Consider the following 18418-nt stretch of genomic DNA (forward strand, 5'->3'; position numbering starts at 1 on the left):
GAGATGACCAGCAGCTCTAAGGCTGAGCATCCATGCATTTTGTAACCACAGGAGTCCTGGATCTAGTCCCCTGTAGATACTGAGAGACAGCATTGATCATGTTGTGTTTCAGCTAACTGGAGGAGATCAGCATTATCTGATACTCTAGTGGGCTGCCAGTGTGGTCTGTGAAGGTATCTAGGGACCAGCAGGCTTGTCATTCCAAAGAGAAGGCTGTTGAGACCCCAACACATCTCCTGAGCCCGGATTTCCAGATGGCCTGAAAACAGTATTGCACCCCAGTTTCCACTCAGCTCCAGTTCTGCACTGGCTTTGGTTTGAGTCTTTCACTCTGCCAATGTAAAAATAGCCTAAAAGCGACACGGCTTTCTATCAGCCTGTTACGGGAAACGCAGCTGAAGGCAGGCGTTAAGTGAAGATTTAAATGGCCCTGTCTTTATTACAGCCATCCCTCCATTTATCATGAACACGTTGGAAAAGAAAGCCTTTCTGAAGGTAAGACCCATTCCATTGTCATTTTGTAAGTCCTTTTCTTTCTTTTTCTTTCTTTTATGAGACAGCATTTCTCTACGTAGTCCTCACTGTCCGGGAACTCACTCTGTAGACCAGGCTGGCCTTAAACTCACTGAGATTCCCCCGCCTCTGCCTCCCAAGTGCTGGGAGTAAAGGTGTGTAGCACCACACCCAGCTGTGAGTCCTTTTCAGACTTCACACTGAACAGAATAGTTAGTGAATGACAATCTGAAGGCCAGTTTCCCTCGGACACTTACGTAAATATGAAGATATGATGCTTCTGAAAGCATCTCCTTTCCACTCTCGGATGTTTGAGAAGGTATGAAGACTTCTGCTGTGGGGAGGCAGTGAGTGGACTCTCCACCTGGTCATGTGTGGCATGCCTAGCTAGGTCAGAGTGAGAAGATGGTAGTGACTTTGGGACATAGGAAATTATCTGCAATATCGGGAGTGGAACCATCTGGAATAATAACTTCTTGGAGCGTTGAATTTAGTATTTCTCTTTGGTAGTCATATCTAAAAGTTTATTGATCTATCATAAGAAAGTATGCATTGCTATGTGCCATCTCTGTGCCCTACAGATTGTGTTTTGTTGGTTCTAGGATTAGCCCAGTTGGGATACAGTGGGATAAGATGGCTCTTTCATATCATGCTGAGTGTAGAGACATGCTTAAGAGCAGAGCCCTGGCCCTCCCCGGAGGAGCAGGTGTACTGTGAACATGGCAGCTCCCTTGGGGTGGACCATTTGAGTCTTAGAAGCAGAACTGTAAAAGCAAAGGAGTATCGTACATAAAACTGGAGAGAAGGGATGCTGTCCCAGACCAGATGCTTCTAGGATGAGATCATGATGTATACGCATAGGTCCATGTGCTCCATATGGGCCCCAGGAGGAGAAGGAAAACCAAATGCTGAACGGACACTTCATAAACACTGTAAGCTAAGAAAGTATGCTGCAAATAAACAGCACAAGCACCTCCCTGGACCATGGTAAGGGACAGGAATGCCCAGCCATTCTCCTGGAAATTCTAGGGACATAGAGAATTAAAAACCCCAAGCTATGTATCTGAAACATCTAACATGGCAATGTGCATTAGTGTCAGAGTCACTGTGTGGTGACAAAATGTCTCTTTGCTCTTGGAGCATTGTCAGAGGATTCAGAGACCTCCCGCTTCTCCAGAAAGCTGCACACCAGAGGCTTCTAAGAGCCTCAGCCACAAGTCAACAAAAGGCAGAAACAGTAGCTGATATTTAAGCAGTAAATCTGTCAACATGGCAGTGGGTTACCTAGGGTCACCCACAGTCCAAAAATGTTAAGTGGAAAATCCCACAGACCAGCAATGCATATGTTTTAAATTGTGAGCCTTTCTGAGCTGTCCTCTGCCTGTCTAGAATGTGAATCAGCCTTTTGTCCAGGGTCCACACTGTTCACATTAGCGGCGTGTGAGTCACTCAGCAGCCATCTTACTTACCACGTCAGCTGTCACGATCTCTTAGTACTCATTTCTAAGTGACCCTTATTTTATGTAATAATGGCCCCAAAGGGCAGGTGGCGATGCTGGCAGTTTCATTATACTATAATCATTCTTATAACTATTAATTGTGTTATCAGTGATTGTCCATTCCTCAGTGTCTCTGGTTTATGTTAAACTGGGTCATGGGAAGGTGTGTATAAGCAGAAGCATAGTACATGCCAGGCTTCTACTATCTAGGGTTCCAGGCAGCCACTTGGGGACTTGGATAAGAGGAGGCTGCCATCTAGAACAAAATGAAATTGTGTCCTCTCTTGACATTGCAATTAATTATTATTTTGAAGATACATGAGAAGATTTTACTGAAGTCTTTTTCTAGTACAAAGTTTAGGAAATGTTATCTTTGAGAGTTTATATATAACTGACACAAAACTTCTATCTATAAACTATCAAATGACCACATCATATGCAGTTTGCCAGTCAGAAATCTCTGTGGTTTTCAGATAATCTGAAGACAAGCCCTCTTCTGGCAGTCTCCGCCTGACGTACAGGAACAGAGTCAGACTCTGAGGGAGAAAACCTACAACATGAATTGAGCACAGGGACTAAGTCTTAGAACAGTGGGATAGTGGGGAGCCTTCCAACACCAGGTCAGCATCCCGAGCTGCTGTCTGCCAGATCATCTTTATTATCTGCGCTGAGGGTATAGATGGACCCATCAGCCTTTTCACTTTTCACTATCTTAAGGCCCTGGCATAAATAAATTTGAAAATAACAGAGAATGGAAGAGCATATTAAATAAGGCAAATATTCCCTCCTGCCAAAGGCAAGTGATATCAACCTTTAAAAGCAAGACCAGGGCTAGAGATATGGCTTGCTGGTTAAGAGCGCACTCTGTTCTTGCTGAGGACTCACATCCCTTTCCCAAGCACCCACATCCTGTACCTCCAGCCCCAGGACACGCAATGCCCTCTTCTGACATCCTAGGGCATCTATACTCAAGTACATATACCCATACACAGACACATACACAAACACTCACACACATAATTAAAAATAATAAAAAAATTTTAGGTGAGGCTAGATTTCTTCTCTTGAATATTATCATCTTCTGTGTTCGTTTTTCTGGCATAAAAGTAACAGCTTTTGCAAAAAAAAAAAAAAATAGTACTTGTTAGTCCTTTGACCCACAGATTGTGGTCATCAAGATTTTGTAGGTCACTATGGAAACCGTCTGCAGCCCACCTTCAGTAGCAGCATCACGCCATGCAAGCTTTCCTGGTTACCCCCCCACCCCCCCACCCCCCGGCCAGTTAGTGGTAAACTGCTGATGTTCCGGTTATGTGGGAGTACCCACAGTCCAAACATACTAAGTAGAATATTCCACAAACAGGCAGTACATACTGCACAGTGCAACTTGATGGTGGCGTAGAGGCTGAGAATGTTGTCCCTTTTAGGAAGGACATTATTTGGAAGAGACTGGCTCCAGCCTGTGGACACAGTACACACTCTGGCTGCTGGTATGCATCCTTGATCCTGGCTTAGAATTACATCAGCTCTGTAAGAAAGCTTGCATCCCACTGATGGAGGACAAATGGCCATGGGGGGAACCTGAGACATGAAGTTGGTTCTTTAGTATTCTAATTCTCCAGCCTTTGAACTCCTGGGGTCTCAGTGTTAGAATGGTTACCATGGTAACTCTAATCTTACCATGGCAGATATTGGACAGAAGGTCTAGTTAGTCATAGTGCACATTTTTTTTATGGCTGTGATAGATGGAAATTCCTGTGTGTATATCCTAGCATTTTCTTACATGAAAAAGACTAGAGGAGACAAGCATTCTGATCACCATGGCCACATTGTCCTAAAAAAGACATATATGTCCTGAGTTTATCCCACCTCATCTTTTTTAAATTTTGAAAGTGTATTATTGTTGTGTATATGTATATATGGGGGGCACACATGTGCCACAGCACACATGTGGAGGTCAGAGGACAGCTTTTTGGGGTTGCTTCTCTTTCCATCCTTATGTCGATACCTGGAGTTGAACTCAGGTTGCCAGGCCTACCCAGACAGCAAACATCTTCACACACTGACCCCCCCTATCTTAATTTCTAGTTGGCAGCATGGTTGCTTCCAGTTTAGAAGTGTGCCACCTCACTTTCTCTTCACTCAGAAGCCCTCCATCACAACCCCCAAAGAGGCCACTGGCTTTGGAATCCTGGTGGCAAGGTGGGAAGATGTGGCCAGAATAGTTCAGGATCATTCCAAGATCCTCCCTAGCCTCGGGGAGTCTGGTTGTAGCCCCATTCCTTCCAGTTTCAAGGAACATATTGCTTTGAAACAGTCAAGGCTAAGTGTTCTTGAAGGATCCCTGTACACTTACCACTCCCAAGTTCAAGGGTCAAGTTCCACTTACATATTCTCTTTCCATGTGGGGCTTGTTTGATAGTGTGGCCATTATTCAAACATACACTGGGGAAGAATGTATCGATGTTCTTGTTTGGAGCTTGAAGTATTTTCTTATCATTTTTGGAAGTGCAGATTTTTCTGTGGTAATCAAACTCCCCTCCTAACATGAGACCAATTGAACATTCTCGGCTTTTTAAACAACAACACTTGGAGAACATTCAGCATGACTCATCCTCCCCCGCATCTTATCTTTTTCCAAATGGAGGGCTGGGAAAACACAGCAGCTATGGGCAGGTGACTCATGGAAATCTCTACAGCTAACCAAAAGTTCACTGCCTAAAATACAGTGTGTCCTTGAACATTTGTCTTGAAAAACAGGCCTCATACTCTTCAAGTTCCCTGGCACTTTCGTTGGGAATAAAACTGATAGATTTAGGTCCTGAGGTCATTCTTTGGACTTTTAATTCTGTATCTTTATGTTTCTCGAATAGACTGCAGTGTTTACTCAGTAGCTGTTTGGGGTTGTTTGTCAATGAATATGAACGTGACATTCTTTACTTATTCATAGACAGTCTTTACTCTTGGGACCTTTGCTGGATGCCTGTGGTAAGCAGTGTTCAGTACTAGAGTCATAGAAACAGGGCATGAGCCTTGCTCTCTCTCAGAATCAGTGGCCATATCACAAGGTGATTTCAGCTTGGGGCGACGGAGAATGCAGAGGAGCTGAAGTTGGCATAGACTCCCAGAGGACCAGCCAGTAGCACGTGTTCTGTAGAAGCTTATCGAGAACAGAGTGTGGCTTGTTGGGGATCTGTGGGTGGTTGGGTTGTAGATAGGGAATTGATTCTACCCTCTATACAAATTAACTCCCCGTGGTTGGTGAAATCTAAATCTAAAAACTCAAGTATAAAAAGAAAATATCATTGAACACAGAGTTTAGACAAAGATTTCTTGGATACATCACCAAAAACAATGAAAAATTTGACTACTTCAAAACATTTTTAAATTCTCTCTCAAAAACTATACAGAGAATGAAAGACAAGAAATGGACTAGGTAAAACAAGTCGCAAAGCAAAAGAATTTATGAAGAACTTAAAACCCCCTACAAGAAAATGACAATGCAAAAATGAGCAAAAGAGTCCAGCAGATGCACTAAATATATACAAATAGAACATAGAAAATGCTTGGGATCGCTTAGTCATTGGAGAAATTAAAGTGAAAACCACATGAGCTGCTGTCAAAGCCCTGTTGGACTGGCTACAGTTAACAATTGACAGTAACAAGTGTTGATGAGTCTGTGTAGGAACTGGAACTCTCATGACCTGCTGGTGGACATGTAAAATGGTACAGCCACTTTGGAAAACATGTGAGCCATTTATACAAACATATGCTGCAGTGCAATCCAGCCATTTCTAAATATTTCCCTAAAAGAAACAAAAGCAAATATCCATAAAAGATGGAAGTTAATCACAGCTTTGTTTACATTAGCCTCAAAGTGGATACAGCCCCAAAGTCAACAGGAAAGTGTATCAACCCATTCAGTGGAATACTTACCTTGTCAATGAAAAACAATGATTTACTGATGCAGCAACAGCATGAATTCCCAAAGTAACAACACAAAAAAGTAGATACTGTATATAAAACCCTAGATCCAGACCTGGTGATGCACGCCTGTAACGACAGCAGTTGGGCAGTAGACATAGGGAGGTCAGGAGTTCAAGGTCATTCTTGGCTCTATAGTAAATTTGCTTAGGCCAGCCTAGGCTACATGAGACTTACAAAAAAAAGTAAACTCAAACCCTAGGAAACATAAACTGATGCATAGTGAGGTCAGAGTTACAACTTTGGTAGGGAACAGAGACCAGGAAAGGAGCAGAATCCCAAAAGGGCTCAAAGAACATGGAAAGCACTTAAGATGAATGATGGGCTCATTGTTTTTATTGTGATGACAGCCTCATAACTGCATATAGGTCACAAATTACATTGTACACATTAAGATGTATAGTTCATTGTATGCCAATAAATTTAATGGAAAAGGAGCCATTAGAAAAGAATTGAGACTCATATTAACATTGAGATACATATCCATGTCACTATGTATCCCAAGCCATATCACTCTGAAGATGTATGTCTTCTAAACTTAGTATGTTATTTTTAATTCATCTGAAGATTTTTGTGGAGTATGCCTCCTTTTTACACAGTCTGTTAAGCAAGACATGCCCCTACCCTGAGGGGTTTGTGTATATGTAGTAAAAGATGGGACATCCTCAGATCACTCATTTCTTGGCCTCAGACCAAATTCTCCCTGGGGAATAGGCAGGATGGGGCAGTGGAGACAGTCAGGAATGGAGCTGAGGATGGGTGGGGTTTCGCAAGCAAGTCAGAATTACCCAGAGTCCTTGTCATTATGAAGAACCCTCAACCAAAGCTAGCCTGAGGTGACACACAAGTGCACTCTTGGATATGTCTGGCTCTATTTACTTAGGCAGACAAGAGTCCACTAGAGATGAGGGGGCTGTTCTTACAGGCTCAAGTTCATATACCCATATGGGCTCACTCAACAGTTAGCCTATTGTCCCATTCCTAAGGCTGTGTGCCAGCCTGGGTGTCTCATGTCCAGGAGGATCTTGGGTGAAAATTTATTGTCTCCTGCCAAGAGACCTGCCCTCAAGCAGGTAGGTACTTGAGAGGAGGCATGGAGTCAGCACAACAGCATATGCACACAGGAGACTCTTTTGAGGGCCAACACTTAATTCTTCATTTTATTTTTTCTATCTGCTGTTACTACTCTGTTCTTTCTCTGTTCTGTTCTCCTTCTATCTCATACCTGTTCTCCATCCTCCCTGATGTCCTCCTCCCCCATCTTCCCTGATGTCCTCCTCCTCCATCCTCCCTTATGTCCTCCTCCATCCTCCCTGATGTCCTCCTCCTCCATCCTCCCTGATGTCCTCCTCCCCCATCTTCCCTGATGTCCTCCTCCATCCTCCCTGATGTCCTCCTCCTCCATCCTCCCTGATGTCCTCCTCCTCCATCTTCCCTAATGTCCTCCTCCTCCATCTTCCCTGATGTCCTCCTCCTCCATCCTCCCTGATGTCCTCCTCCTACATATTCCCTGATGTCCTCCTCCTCCATCCTCCCTGATGTCCTCCTCCTCCATCTTCCCTGATGTCCTCTTCCTCCATCTTCCCTCATGTCCTCCTCCTTCATCTTCCCTGATGTCCTCCTCCTCCATCCTCCCTGATGTCCTCCTCCTCCATCCTCCCTGATGTCCTCCTCCTCCATCTTCCCTGATGTCCTCCTCCTCCATCTTCCCTGATGTCCTCCTCCTCCATCCTCCCTGATGTCCTCCTCCTCCATCCTCCCTGATGTCCTCCTCCATCCTCCCTGATGTCCTCCTCCTCCATCCTCCCTGATGTCCTCCTCCTCCATCTTCCCTGATGTCCTCCTCCTCCATCTTCCCTGATGTCCTCCTCCTCCATCCTCCCTGATGTCCTCTTCCTCCATCCTCCCTGATGTCTTCCTCCTCCATCTTCCCTGATGTCTTCCTCCATCCTCCCTGATGTCTTCCTCCATCCTCCCTGATGTCCTCCTCCTCCATCTTCCCTGATGTCCTCCTCCTCCATCCTCCCTGATGTCCTCCTCCTCCATCCTCCCTTATGTCCTCCTCCATCCTCCCTGATGTCCTCCTCCATCCTCCCTGATGTTCTCCTCCATCCTCCCTGATGTCCTCCTCCCCCATCTTCCCTGATGTCCTCCTCCTCCATCCTCCCTGATGTCCTCCTCTTCCATCCTCCCTGATGTCCTCCTCCATCTTCCCTGATGTCCTCCCCCATCTTCCCTGATGTCCTCCTCTTCCATCCTCCCTGATGTCCTCCTCTTCCATCCTCCATGATGTCCTCCTCCATCCTCCCTGATGTCCTCCTCCTCCATCTTCCCTGATGTCCTCCTCCATCCTCCCTGATGTCCTCCTCCATCTTCCCTGATGTCCTCCTCCTCCATCCTCCCTGATGTCCTCCTCCTCCATCCTCCCTGATGTCCTCCTCCATCTTCCCTGATGTCCTCCTCCTCCATCCTCCCTGATGTCCTCCTCCTCCATCCTCCCTGATGTCCTCCTCCCCCATCCTCCCTGATGTCCTCCTACATATTCCCTGATGTCCTCCTCCCCCATCCTCCCTGATGTCCTCCTACATATTCCCTGATGTCCTCCTCCTCCATCCTCCCTGATGTCCTCCTCCATCTTCCCTGATGTCCTCCTCCTCCATCCTCCCTGATGTCCTCCTCCATCTTCCCTGATGTCCTCCTCCTCCATCTTCCCTGATGTCCTCCTCCCCCATCCTCCCTGATGTCCTCCTACATATTCCCTGATGTCCTCCTCCTCCATCCTCCCTGATGTCTTCCTCCATCCTCCCTGATGTCCTCCTCCTCCATCTTCCCTGATGTCTTCCTCCATCTTCCCTGATGTCCTCCTCCCCCATCCTCCCTGATGTCCTCCTCCTCCATCCTCCCTGATGTCCTCCTCCTCCATCTTCCCTGATGTCTTCCTCCATCCTCCCTGATGTCCTCCTCCCCCATCCTCCCTGATGTTCTCCTACATATTCCCTGATGTCCTCCTCCTCCATCCTCCCTGATGTTCTCCTCCCCCATCCTCCCTGATGTTCTCCTACATATTCCCTGATGTCCTCCTCCTCCATCTTCCCTGATGTCCTCCTCCTCCATCCTCCCTGATGTCCTCCTCCTCCATCCTCCCTGATGTCCTCCTCCCCCATCCTCCCTGATGTCCTCCTACATATTCCCTGATGTTTTCCTTTATGTCTTTACTGCTTTTTCTCTTATCCCTTATACCTCCTAAGACAAAATTTCTATGCAAGAAAAAATTACTTCACAGCCACAAGTTACATATTTTCCAAAAACAAAATCTTTTCACAGGAAGAAATCACATTATGATCACAAGTTACATGTACTGACAGGCAGTATTTGCAGTTTCAATGTAGCAGATTCCTATCCTATTTAAAAAAAAGCAAAACAAAAAAACTTTAAACAAGTGGTCAGCTAACCATCCATTTTCTTTACACACAGTAGGGTCATTTGATTTCCTTTCACAATTTTGTTTTTTCAAGGTGCATACTGGGGCCTATGATTAATTCTGTAATTATATGACCAAGGAAATCAGGCCTAACCTTGGGTATAGGATCATCAGCCTGTTTTTCCACAGACAGAATTGATGGGTCTATAATTTATGAAGCTTCCTTGTTCTTATTTCCGTAGTCTGGAATTCTCACATCTAACCAAGGGGAAGGTGACTTTTAGCCTTTTTTTTTTTTTTCTCTCTTATTGAAGCAATTGGCAGAATAACATAAACCAATTCCATAATCATCTTTACTGTCTTAACCACCTGAATCTTTTAGGCTAACTCAGAAAATTCAATGAAATCATAGATCTACTCATCATTACTCTTATAACAGTCGTCTTCATTGTGATCTGCAAATGCATTGCCTGGTGAGGAGTGGGGTTTTCCTGATAAGCAATCACTGTACTAGATGCAGTGGGGTCCTTTCCTATAATAATCACACCATGCCAAATTCAGCAGGAGCGCGGCCGTAGCAGAAGCAAGGGGCATGCTGGAGACTTCCCAGGGCGTCACCTCTCCAGGATGCACCCAGCGTAGCCTTGCTATACACTGGGCTGTATTCCGTAAGCTCCATTGCTGACAGCAGCTCCTTTGACATGGCCACCAGCAATCGCCCTGTGAAAGTCCCTCATTAAACAGGCTGGCCAGTTATTTGTGTAGAGGTAGGAGGACCATATGTGTTGAAATCATATAGCCCAGTGAGCTGAATTTACAATGTATGCTAGTGAGTACCCAGACAGCCTGGCCCAAGGATGCATTTTTCAAAACATGTCCTGTGGTCAAGTGGCACATGGCAATAGATTCCTCTTTCGTTCTTTTAGGTTAACCACCCCCCAACATAGCCTGTGTGGGTTGGTTTCATTTTGATGATGTTTCCCCTTCCTCTTTATTCCCTCTTTTCCTCCCTCCCTGTTGACTCTCCCAGTAATCCCTTTCAGCAAAGGAGTCTCCTTGGGCACCAGGGTATGCCTTCTATGCACGTTGTCTTGCAACAACTTGTGTGACTCAGAACTGAGGTGGCTGATTACATCCCAACCAACTCACAATTTGGTTGCAGAAATTTCTGTGGTCTTACTGAGATAACCCCATGTCTCATTGCGCTTTATGTTGTGTATTTTCCTTTTTTACAAACTAAATATCTAACAATGTTTATTTTCTCAAAGACCAACCTACTCGTTCATGACTAGCAAAGAAATTTTATTCTGGAAATAGTTTTAACCTACTCACAGCAACTAAATCCATGAAAGAGCATGTGCAAATCAGTGGAGGGTGGTGTCTACTAGGCTCCTCCCACTCTGTCACTGTCCTTGGTTCCTGGCTTGTCTTCATCCTCAACCTTAGAGAGACTGCTCATTTTGCATCCTAATAAAACTTGGTCTCTGCCTGCTTTTTCCACACAGTTGATCAGTGTTGGTGAGGCAGAGATTTAGTGCAAGTTCATGTCTCGTCAAACTTGCATGTCAAACTCTTCTACCTCCCTAGCAGCAGATAAACCATAATTAAATGCTAGCTAGCTAATCCCAGACCTCATGTACACGGCGGATAACACTTGGGGGAGCAGTGGCTGCTGCTTGGTCATTCATAGCTCAGGGCCATGAAGTCAGGACTAACCAGTGTGGCAGTGTTGCCCAGGATCTCACTAATCCCATTGCATGGGGTCTTATGCCATGGGGATGCTCTTTGAAGAACCACATGGGAAGTATTCACACTGGTATATTTCTCAATACAGAGGTTCCCGTGGATGAGTGCACCAATTCAAGTCACGTTGGTTGGCTTTTGGTAAGTGTAAGTGAACCTTTAAAAAAATGTAGCTGCTATTATTATTGTGTGCATATATTCAATAGGTGTGTATCATATGTTATCACAGTAGTCAACACAGAAATCACACTTATATAAGTAATTTTTGATGCCTGTGGAAGGTTGGGTGATACAAGAGAAGTTTTGAAAATGATACCAACCCAGAATGCCTGGGCTATGTGGCCCCAGTGATTAAAAAGATGGAAACTGTCACCACAGGCACCTCCAAATTTAGGGCTCTCTGGGTGTTCTCCTGTAAACTCCAGGTACCCACCCCTTTGTTCTTGGTGCCCTTGTTTATCAATTTGGCGATTAAACAGTACATGTTTGTAAGGCAATCCTGTGCTCTAAAGGAAGGAAAGAGTTGCCATTAAAATACATGGAGAGGGAAGGAAGCCAAGAAGTGACACTTTAACCTACTGACCTGTCGTTCTGTTTCGTTTTTTAAGTTTGGTGTTCGCGACCCCGCTGTGCTGTGCTCTATTTCCTCAGAAGAGGTAGGTGGTGGGGGTTTTTTTCTTTTTTTTCCAGAATTATTGTGAATTTCGATCCTAAAAATGAGCTGGAGACACAAATTCAGTTATTTGATTTCAGTAGTAAAAACTCAGGACTCTAAAGGGTCGGGGAATCCTCTTTAAAGGAAGGGACTAAGCAGGCAAGCTCAGATCTGTGGGACCTCAGGACTCGCTCTACCCAGTTCTTTCCTGCTCCCTACTGTTACATATGGGAGTGTTTTAGCCTTTGTGAGAGTCAGGTTGCCTCGTGTACATTTTGCTTGTAGAACCTTTAACGTGGCTCCCTGCATTGGTGCCACAGACCAGCACATCTGTGGTGTTCGTCCACTAGAATGGATTCCCTGACCACAGCTCTGCCCTTAGCTTGGGTAGCTGCTTACGTGCCAGGCTGCGGTCACATGGGTCCAGGCATGTCACTGCCACGTGCTCTTACCAGCAATGAGACGGTTTCAGCCTGAAATAACAGATGAACAGGCTTAGCAATTGGCCTTGTACAGTTCTTGGTTGTGGTGATTGTTTCTCCGGAGGGACCAGAATGATCATTTTGTAGCCCGTGTCCATGCACCAGCCCTGGGTCTCTGAACCTGTGTCCTCTCCCTAAGTTCAGGTTCCTAGCTTTGCCCTTGTGATAACCTGTTCCCTCTGCGTTGTCCCAGTTCCATGCCTGTGACAAGCCTGGAGGATGAGTTGCAAGCCAGCATCCAAAGGAGTCATCCTGAATTACAGCGCGTGTACTTTAACAAGGGCCTGTGAAGCCAGGACCAAGCCCTGGAGGCTCCTCCTGCCATCTGTGAACCTCCCGAAACCACAGCAGTGAGGAAATCCCATGTGATGGGGGCATTCCCAGTTACAAAAGCCTCTAAAAGATCTGCATTAGAGTCAAGCTGCCCCTTGACACAGCACCCAGTGCCAGTCAGGAGCATGACATTTGAATCATGTTGTAATTTACAAACATACCCTTCTGGTAGACTTTTAATGATGCCGTTTTTTCAAAGCCCTCACCTCGAGCTTTCAAAAGCACTGGTAGGCATAGCATAGGTGCTCCAATTACCGGCTCAGTAAACATTGGTTGTCAATGGTTGGAAAGGTCACCCATTTCATTCCTCCTTTCGTTCCACAGAGGCCTCAGCCATGAACTGGGAAAACACAAAAGGTCTAAGACTAAATATACAAGTGTAAAAACTAAGGAAACTTTGTCTCCAGTTTGGCAGTGGACCAGTCCAAAATAGATGGTAACAAAAATTGAGGTTCAGAGGTAAACACTCCGTCCACATTCCCGAAGTCAGCCACAGAGCAGGCTGTGAACTCGTCCCTGCGATTATCCTGTGTTCACAGTACTGACTTCTCTTGGTTAACTTTTCAGTTTGTCTGGTATTCTTATAAAATTATTAATCTGACCTCAAAGGTACTTTCTAATCATGAATTTTCATCAAATAATTAACTGAAATGCACAATGCCAGGTTTAGGATATATTCAGTACCAGTGCAGTCTGGTTTGTTGGGTTTTTTTGATGTGAAACTACAGTTCCTAGTCCCTATGTGCCTTTTCCCCCCTTTATTTCCTTCCTTTTTTTGTTTTTGTTTTTTTTGTTTTGTTTTGTTTTGTTTTGCTTTCATGAAGATACAAAGATAATAAATGAACAAGTCAGCAACAGTGAATGTTGTGTTACATTCCACCCTGTTTGTTTGAAGACCATGAAATTACGTAGCATGTCTGCATCTCCATAGTGATTTTACATGTTACATGTTCAGTGTAGCTGAGGTCATGTTGGAAGTATGTAGATGTTCCCTGTCATAGACAAGCTCCTTGTTACACTGAGTGTAAATCATTGTAATTCAGAGATTTGTAAGTGAGTAAAAAATATTAGAAACTATCTAGTTTCTATAGATCTTTTTCCTGATAATGTGCCCAGATTGAATTTCCTCATAAAGAAAAAACGGTGTGCCTTGTGTCTGTGTTTCTCTGTTCTCTAAAAGGATGTATGGATCTGAAGCTCCCATCCCCCTCCCCCCCATGCTGCTGGAATCTTCTGTAGTGTTGAATGCCCAGCCACTTGAAATGCAATGGCTTCTTGTGACATTCTGGCCTTGGATGAGCCTCGTTGCCATCATTGCTTCTGTTTAAATGGTGGTGAGAGCCTGGAGTTCTAGGCAGGGCTCAAAAGATGCTTAGAGGACATTTCCGTGAGAAGCTGCAGGCCTTGGGGTCCACCTCACCCCGCTGGTCGCTGAGCTGTTACCCCAGTGCGTGTGGAGCTCTGAGAACGTGAAAACGCAGATGGGAGACTGACATACTCCAGGTGTCAGCCCAGGTGTGGTGAGCAATGAGTAGTGGGTGTGGAGCTGGCTCTTTGAAAATTGTTTCTAGAAATTTGGGCCTCTTAGTGCTTTTGTATAGGAATACTCACTGTGTGGTTTAATCATGATTTATTTAAAAAAAAAGAAGAAGAAGAAGAAGAAGAAAGACAGAAGAACAAATGAATGAAATTGGCAATCTTTGCTGATCTTTTAAAAACACTTCTTTTCTGAAGACAAAGCCACATGAAGCGCAATAAGGTTGTAAGGTGACTAGTTAATATTTCTCTAATGTGAGCTAGAGTTGCGTGTGTGACTGACTAGCAGCTATCAGTATTAGTGAGGTGTCTTGCCAACGTAAGAGCCAATGTGTTATTTCAGTTCAACTGATGAAATGTCAAATAAATGCAGAATGAAAATAAACTTTGTCTTTGTTCGTATGTGAAACATGCAGTTTGGGTGTTACAATCTGTGCCGCCTTTCATCTGAGCCTCACCAGTAACTGCTAATGCCATGTTCTGTGTTCTTGCTGATCTTTTAACTACAGTGTATTTCTGCCTGGGGTTGCTGGTCTTCCACCCTCTTGAACCTCACAGGGCAGTACCCCTGTCTTCACAGCTGACATGCTCAGAGACCCCCAAAGGAGACCTGAAACAGGTCCTTTTGAAGAACAGTGGTAAAATTTCATTGATGAGTTAGGCACAAGTTTTATGGTGATAACTAGCAATAAAGCTAGATGAACTATAACAATACTAAGTTGTTTAAAACTCATGGAGTGTTTATTTTTGAAATTTTCCATGTAATCTTTTGGACTATGGTGGATAACATATGGTGGTAAAAACAAGAAAAACAAAAGTATAAAGAGACTGCTATACACAGAGGCACACGCCCCCACACCCCCTCCCACACACACACACCCCTCCCTGACTAGTTTAATTCCGAAGTGTTGATTGTGAACTTGGAGGGGAAGTGAGTTTCTGCTTCAAACCTCGGTGCCGAGTGCCACTTGGGATGCCCAGGGCAGTTTGCTCACTGGTCAGATTCTAGCACAGAACTGTTGTTTTTAACAAGAGAAACATCCAGATTTGAGATTAAGAAGCGATTCATCAATGAACAATACAGAGCTGAGTACTTAAATATTTTTCTTTTAAATTTGTTGTGGTGGTTTGAATAAGAATGATCCCCATAGGCTCCTATATTTGAGTGCTGAGTCATCAGGGAGTGGCACTACTTGAGAAGGCTTGGGAGGTGTGGCCTTGCTGGAGGAAATGTGTCACTGGGGATGGACTTTGAGGTTTCAAATGCTCGAGTCAGGCCCAGTGTCTCTTTTCTTCCTCCTGCCCACTGGTCCAGATGTAGAGCTCTCAGCTCCTTCTCCAGCACCATGCCTGTGTGCCACCATGCTCCCTGCCATGATGATAATGGACTAAACCTCTGAAACTGTAAGCAAGCCCCAATTAAATGTTTCCTTTTGTAAGAGTTGCTGTAGTCATGGTGTCTCTTCACAGCAATAGAACATTGACTAAGACATTCATTTACTGTATGGATACATGTACATATGTGTCTCTTGCTATGGTGTCTGTGTGGACAACTTGTGGAAGAAATTACTTCTCACCTTCCACCGTGAGCCCTGAAGGTCAAACTTGGGTCATCAGCACTAACTACAAGCATCATTACCTACTGAGCCATCTCGACAGTCCCAGAGCTGAGTGCTTCTTTGGTCGTATTTCTGCATTGATTTTGCTCCTGTAGCTTTATTCTCACTTCATTTATTATACTCAAGAACATGGGTCTAAGAGTCAGAAAAGCTGGGCCCAGCATTTATGGTTCCCATTTATAAAATGTATGCTTTTTGATTAGTGGCATTCTTTGTGTGTGTTATCTTCCAGTCACTATAAAGAAACACCTGAGGCTAATCGGCCAGTAAAAAGAAAAGGGTTGCTTGGCTCGTAGATTTAATAGTTCTGGTCTGTGGTTAGATGGACTCACTGTTCTTAGGCCTCTGCTGGAGGTGTGGGCTCGTGGTGTCAGGGTAAGGCTGCTGAAGTAACCAGGAAATGCAGAGAAAAAGATAGAAGGCTCCATAGTCCCTTTCAGCAGCATGTCCCCAATGACCTAAAGACCTCCCAACTAGACCATGTATTTTATAGGTTCCACCACTTCCCAGCAATGCCACCTGACTTTGAACAGATGGACCTTTGAAGAATGTACCAAATTCAAACTAACACTGTGAACTTGTGTGTGTGTGTGTGTGTGTATGTGTGTGTGTGTGTGTGTGTGTGTATGTTTTGAATGTGGTATTTGAATGGTGTCTGGAGAAAGTAATTGGTGCTACCTCTTAGAGTAGCTACAAATATTAAAGCTAACCCCCATGCAGAAGTTATCATGGTTCCTGCCACATCGTTGACATTGTTTAAAAGGTTTCTGAATGATAAAAAGGAAAGGAAAGGACATGACTGCTCCTAGGTATGGTGGAGGAGAAAGTTTATTATAAATATGTGGGAGAGTCCAAAGTGGACATGACCAGACTGAACTAGGCCCTGCTGGGAGAGAGGTTGCTCAGCTGGAGCCTCCGGCTCACCCTTGCATGGTCCAGAAAGTCCTATTCCTGTCTCTCCAAACCCCACCAGCAAACAGTCTCCAAACAAAAGAAAAAGACACCAAAAAGCCCAGTTCCACATTCTTGCCTGCAGCTTCCTCGCTTAAAGTTGCCAGCCACCCAAGTCCCCACCTAAGTGCTCAGCTTTGACCATACTTGGGCACAAACCCAGCTTGTGGTGGACGCATCATCACCCCTCACCTACAGTCTATAAACCTTTCCTGCCCTGGGCTGGGCATGCAACTTCTCTGGCCTCCATCTCTGGGACTGGAGAACCTGCCCGGGAGTTGCTTTGCTCAATATACCTGCTGTTATACTTTTTCAGTTCACAGCTTACTTATAATGGAGTTGTGGGGGGCAGAAAAAGGCCACATGGGGAGGCTGCTCTTCTCCATCTTTCTTTCCACCAGACACAATCAGCTTTCGACTTGGGTTAAGTCCGTTTCTCAGCCACCACCTAAAGAGGTACCAGGTACCTCTTCCAGGCCTGGGGACCCCAGGAATCCCCTGCCAAGCGCATTCCATTCTGGAGCAGAGACAGTCTGTTCTTGGGTTCAGAGACATCCTCCCACAGGCTCCCTTTCCCCCGCTGCTCAATTCCAGGCTATCCAGTCTTACTCTCACCCTAGTCTTAGGTCTCCAGCACAGGCTTGGAAACGGGCAGCGCCAGGTCTAAACCGGATGCTCAGTCACCCCTGGGGTATCTGCTGCAAAAGTTATCCAATCTGGGGCCTGTCGCACATCATACACCCAAAACGCCTAGTTTTCTTTTGTTCTGTACCCTAACCTCAGCACACTCCAGCTAAACAGTCTAAATGGCCACCGGAGGGCGCTCTTGACTTTTACATCCTCCGTGATGGAGAGAAGTTTTCTCCGCCTATGGACAGATTGTCTGAACTCCCTTACATCCAGGGTTGGGGGGTTCTGTGCTCACATCCCTCCTTCTGTAGCCAGTGCTCGGCAGGGCAGGTCTTGTTGGCTGGGGTTGTGGTGCCTCAGGACGCCCTTTCATCTGGGGCCTTGGACTCTGTGTCCTCCGCCCTGATGGAGCCACCTGAGTCACTGGCACCCCTGCCCTTCCCCACCCAACCCTGCCTGCCCCTCTCCCTCCTACACAGCCATGTGCTCCACCTACTGGCCAGCCTTCACCCCTTTACTCACCCCTCCCCCTTCCCTCCCTCCCTTCCCTCCCCCTTCCTGACAAAGGTCGAGGGCCAACCTCCTCCCCCTTACCCACCTCCCTCTCCTCTCCCTCCTCCTCCTGCCCCTTCCTTCTTTATCACCACAGGCCCTACTTCCCCCTCCCCCTTCTACAGTGCCACAGCCCGCACCCTGGTCCCTGTCCACACACTGGCCTGCTCCCCCTGAATCCTCCCCCATGGCTTCTCATACATGGTCTCAGCAGACCCCTGCCCTACTCTGCCCCCTCGAAGGGGTGGCCGGAGCTGAGGGGATTGTTTGAGTCCAGGTCCCTTTCTCCCTTCGGGACCTCTCACAGATTGAAAAGTGGTTAGGCTCCTTTTCTGCTAATCCTTCTGCCTATATCAAGATGTTCATTGGCTTCCCCAAGCCTATGACCTGACCTGGCATGACCTTTATGTCATCCAGGCCTCCGCTCTCACTCCCTAGGAGCTGGGATGGGTTCAGGAGTGGCCAGGCAGTATGCAGACCAGACTCACCTAGAGGACAAT

General features: G+C 45.7%; 1 protein-coding gene across 3 annotated transcripts in view; it reads left to right on the top strand.

Annotated features, from left to right (window-relative positions):
* Sfxn1 (sideroflexin 1) overlaps positions 1-14551 on the top strand; it is a 45026-nt gene extending 30475 nt beyond the window's left edge. For 2 of the 3 annotated variants that reach the window (XM_015995753.3, XM_076573347.1), the window contains exons 8-11: positions 446-495; positions 11252-11301; positions 11769-11816; positions 12491-14551. In XM_015995753.3, the coding sequence (XP_015851239.1) occupies positions 446-495; positions 11252-11301; positions 11769-11816; positions 12491-12587 (245 nt within the window). In that variant the 3' untranslated portion in view covers positions 12588-14551. Of the gene's footprint in view, positions 1-445; positions 496-3439; positions 5406-11251; positions 11302-11768; positions 11817-12490 lie in introns of those variants that run through there. The other variant, XM_076573348.1, reaches the window with a different exon arrangement.
* The last annotated feature ends 3867 nt before the right edge of the window (positions 14552-18418 follow it).

Source organism: Peromyscus maniculatus, chromosome 5, assembly GCF_049852395.1.
Source record: "Peromyscus maniculatus bairdii isolate BWxNUB_F1_BW_parent chromosome 5, HU_Pman_BW_mat_3.1, whole genome shotgun sequence".
NCBI lineage: Eukaryota > Metazoa > Chordata > Mammalia > Rodentia > Cricetidae > Peromyscus > Peromyscus maniculatus.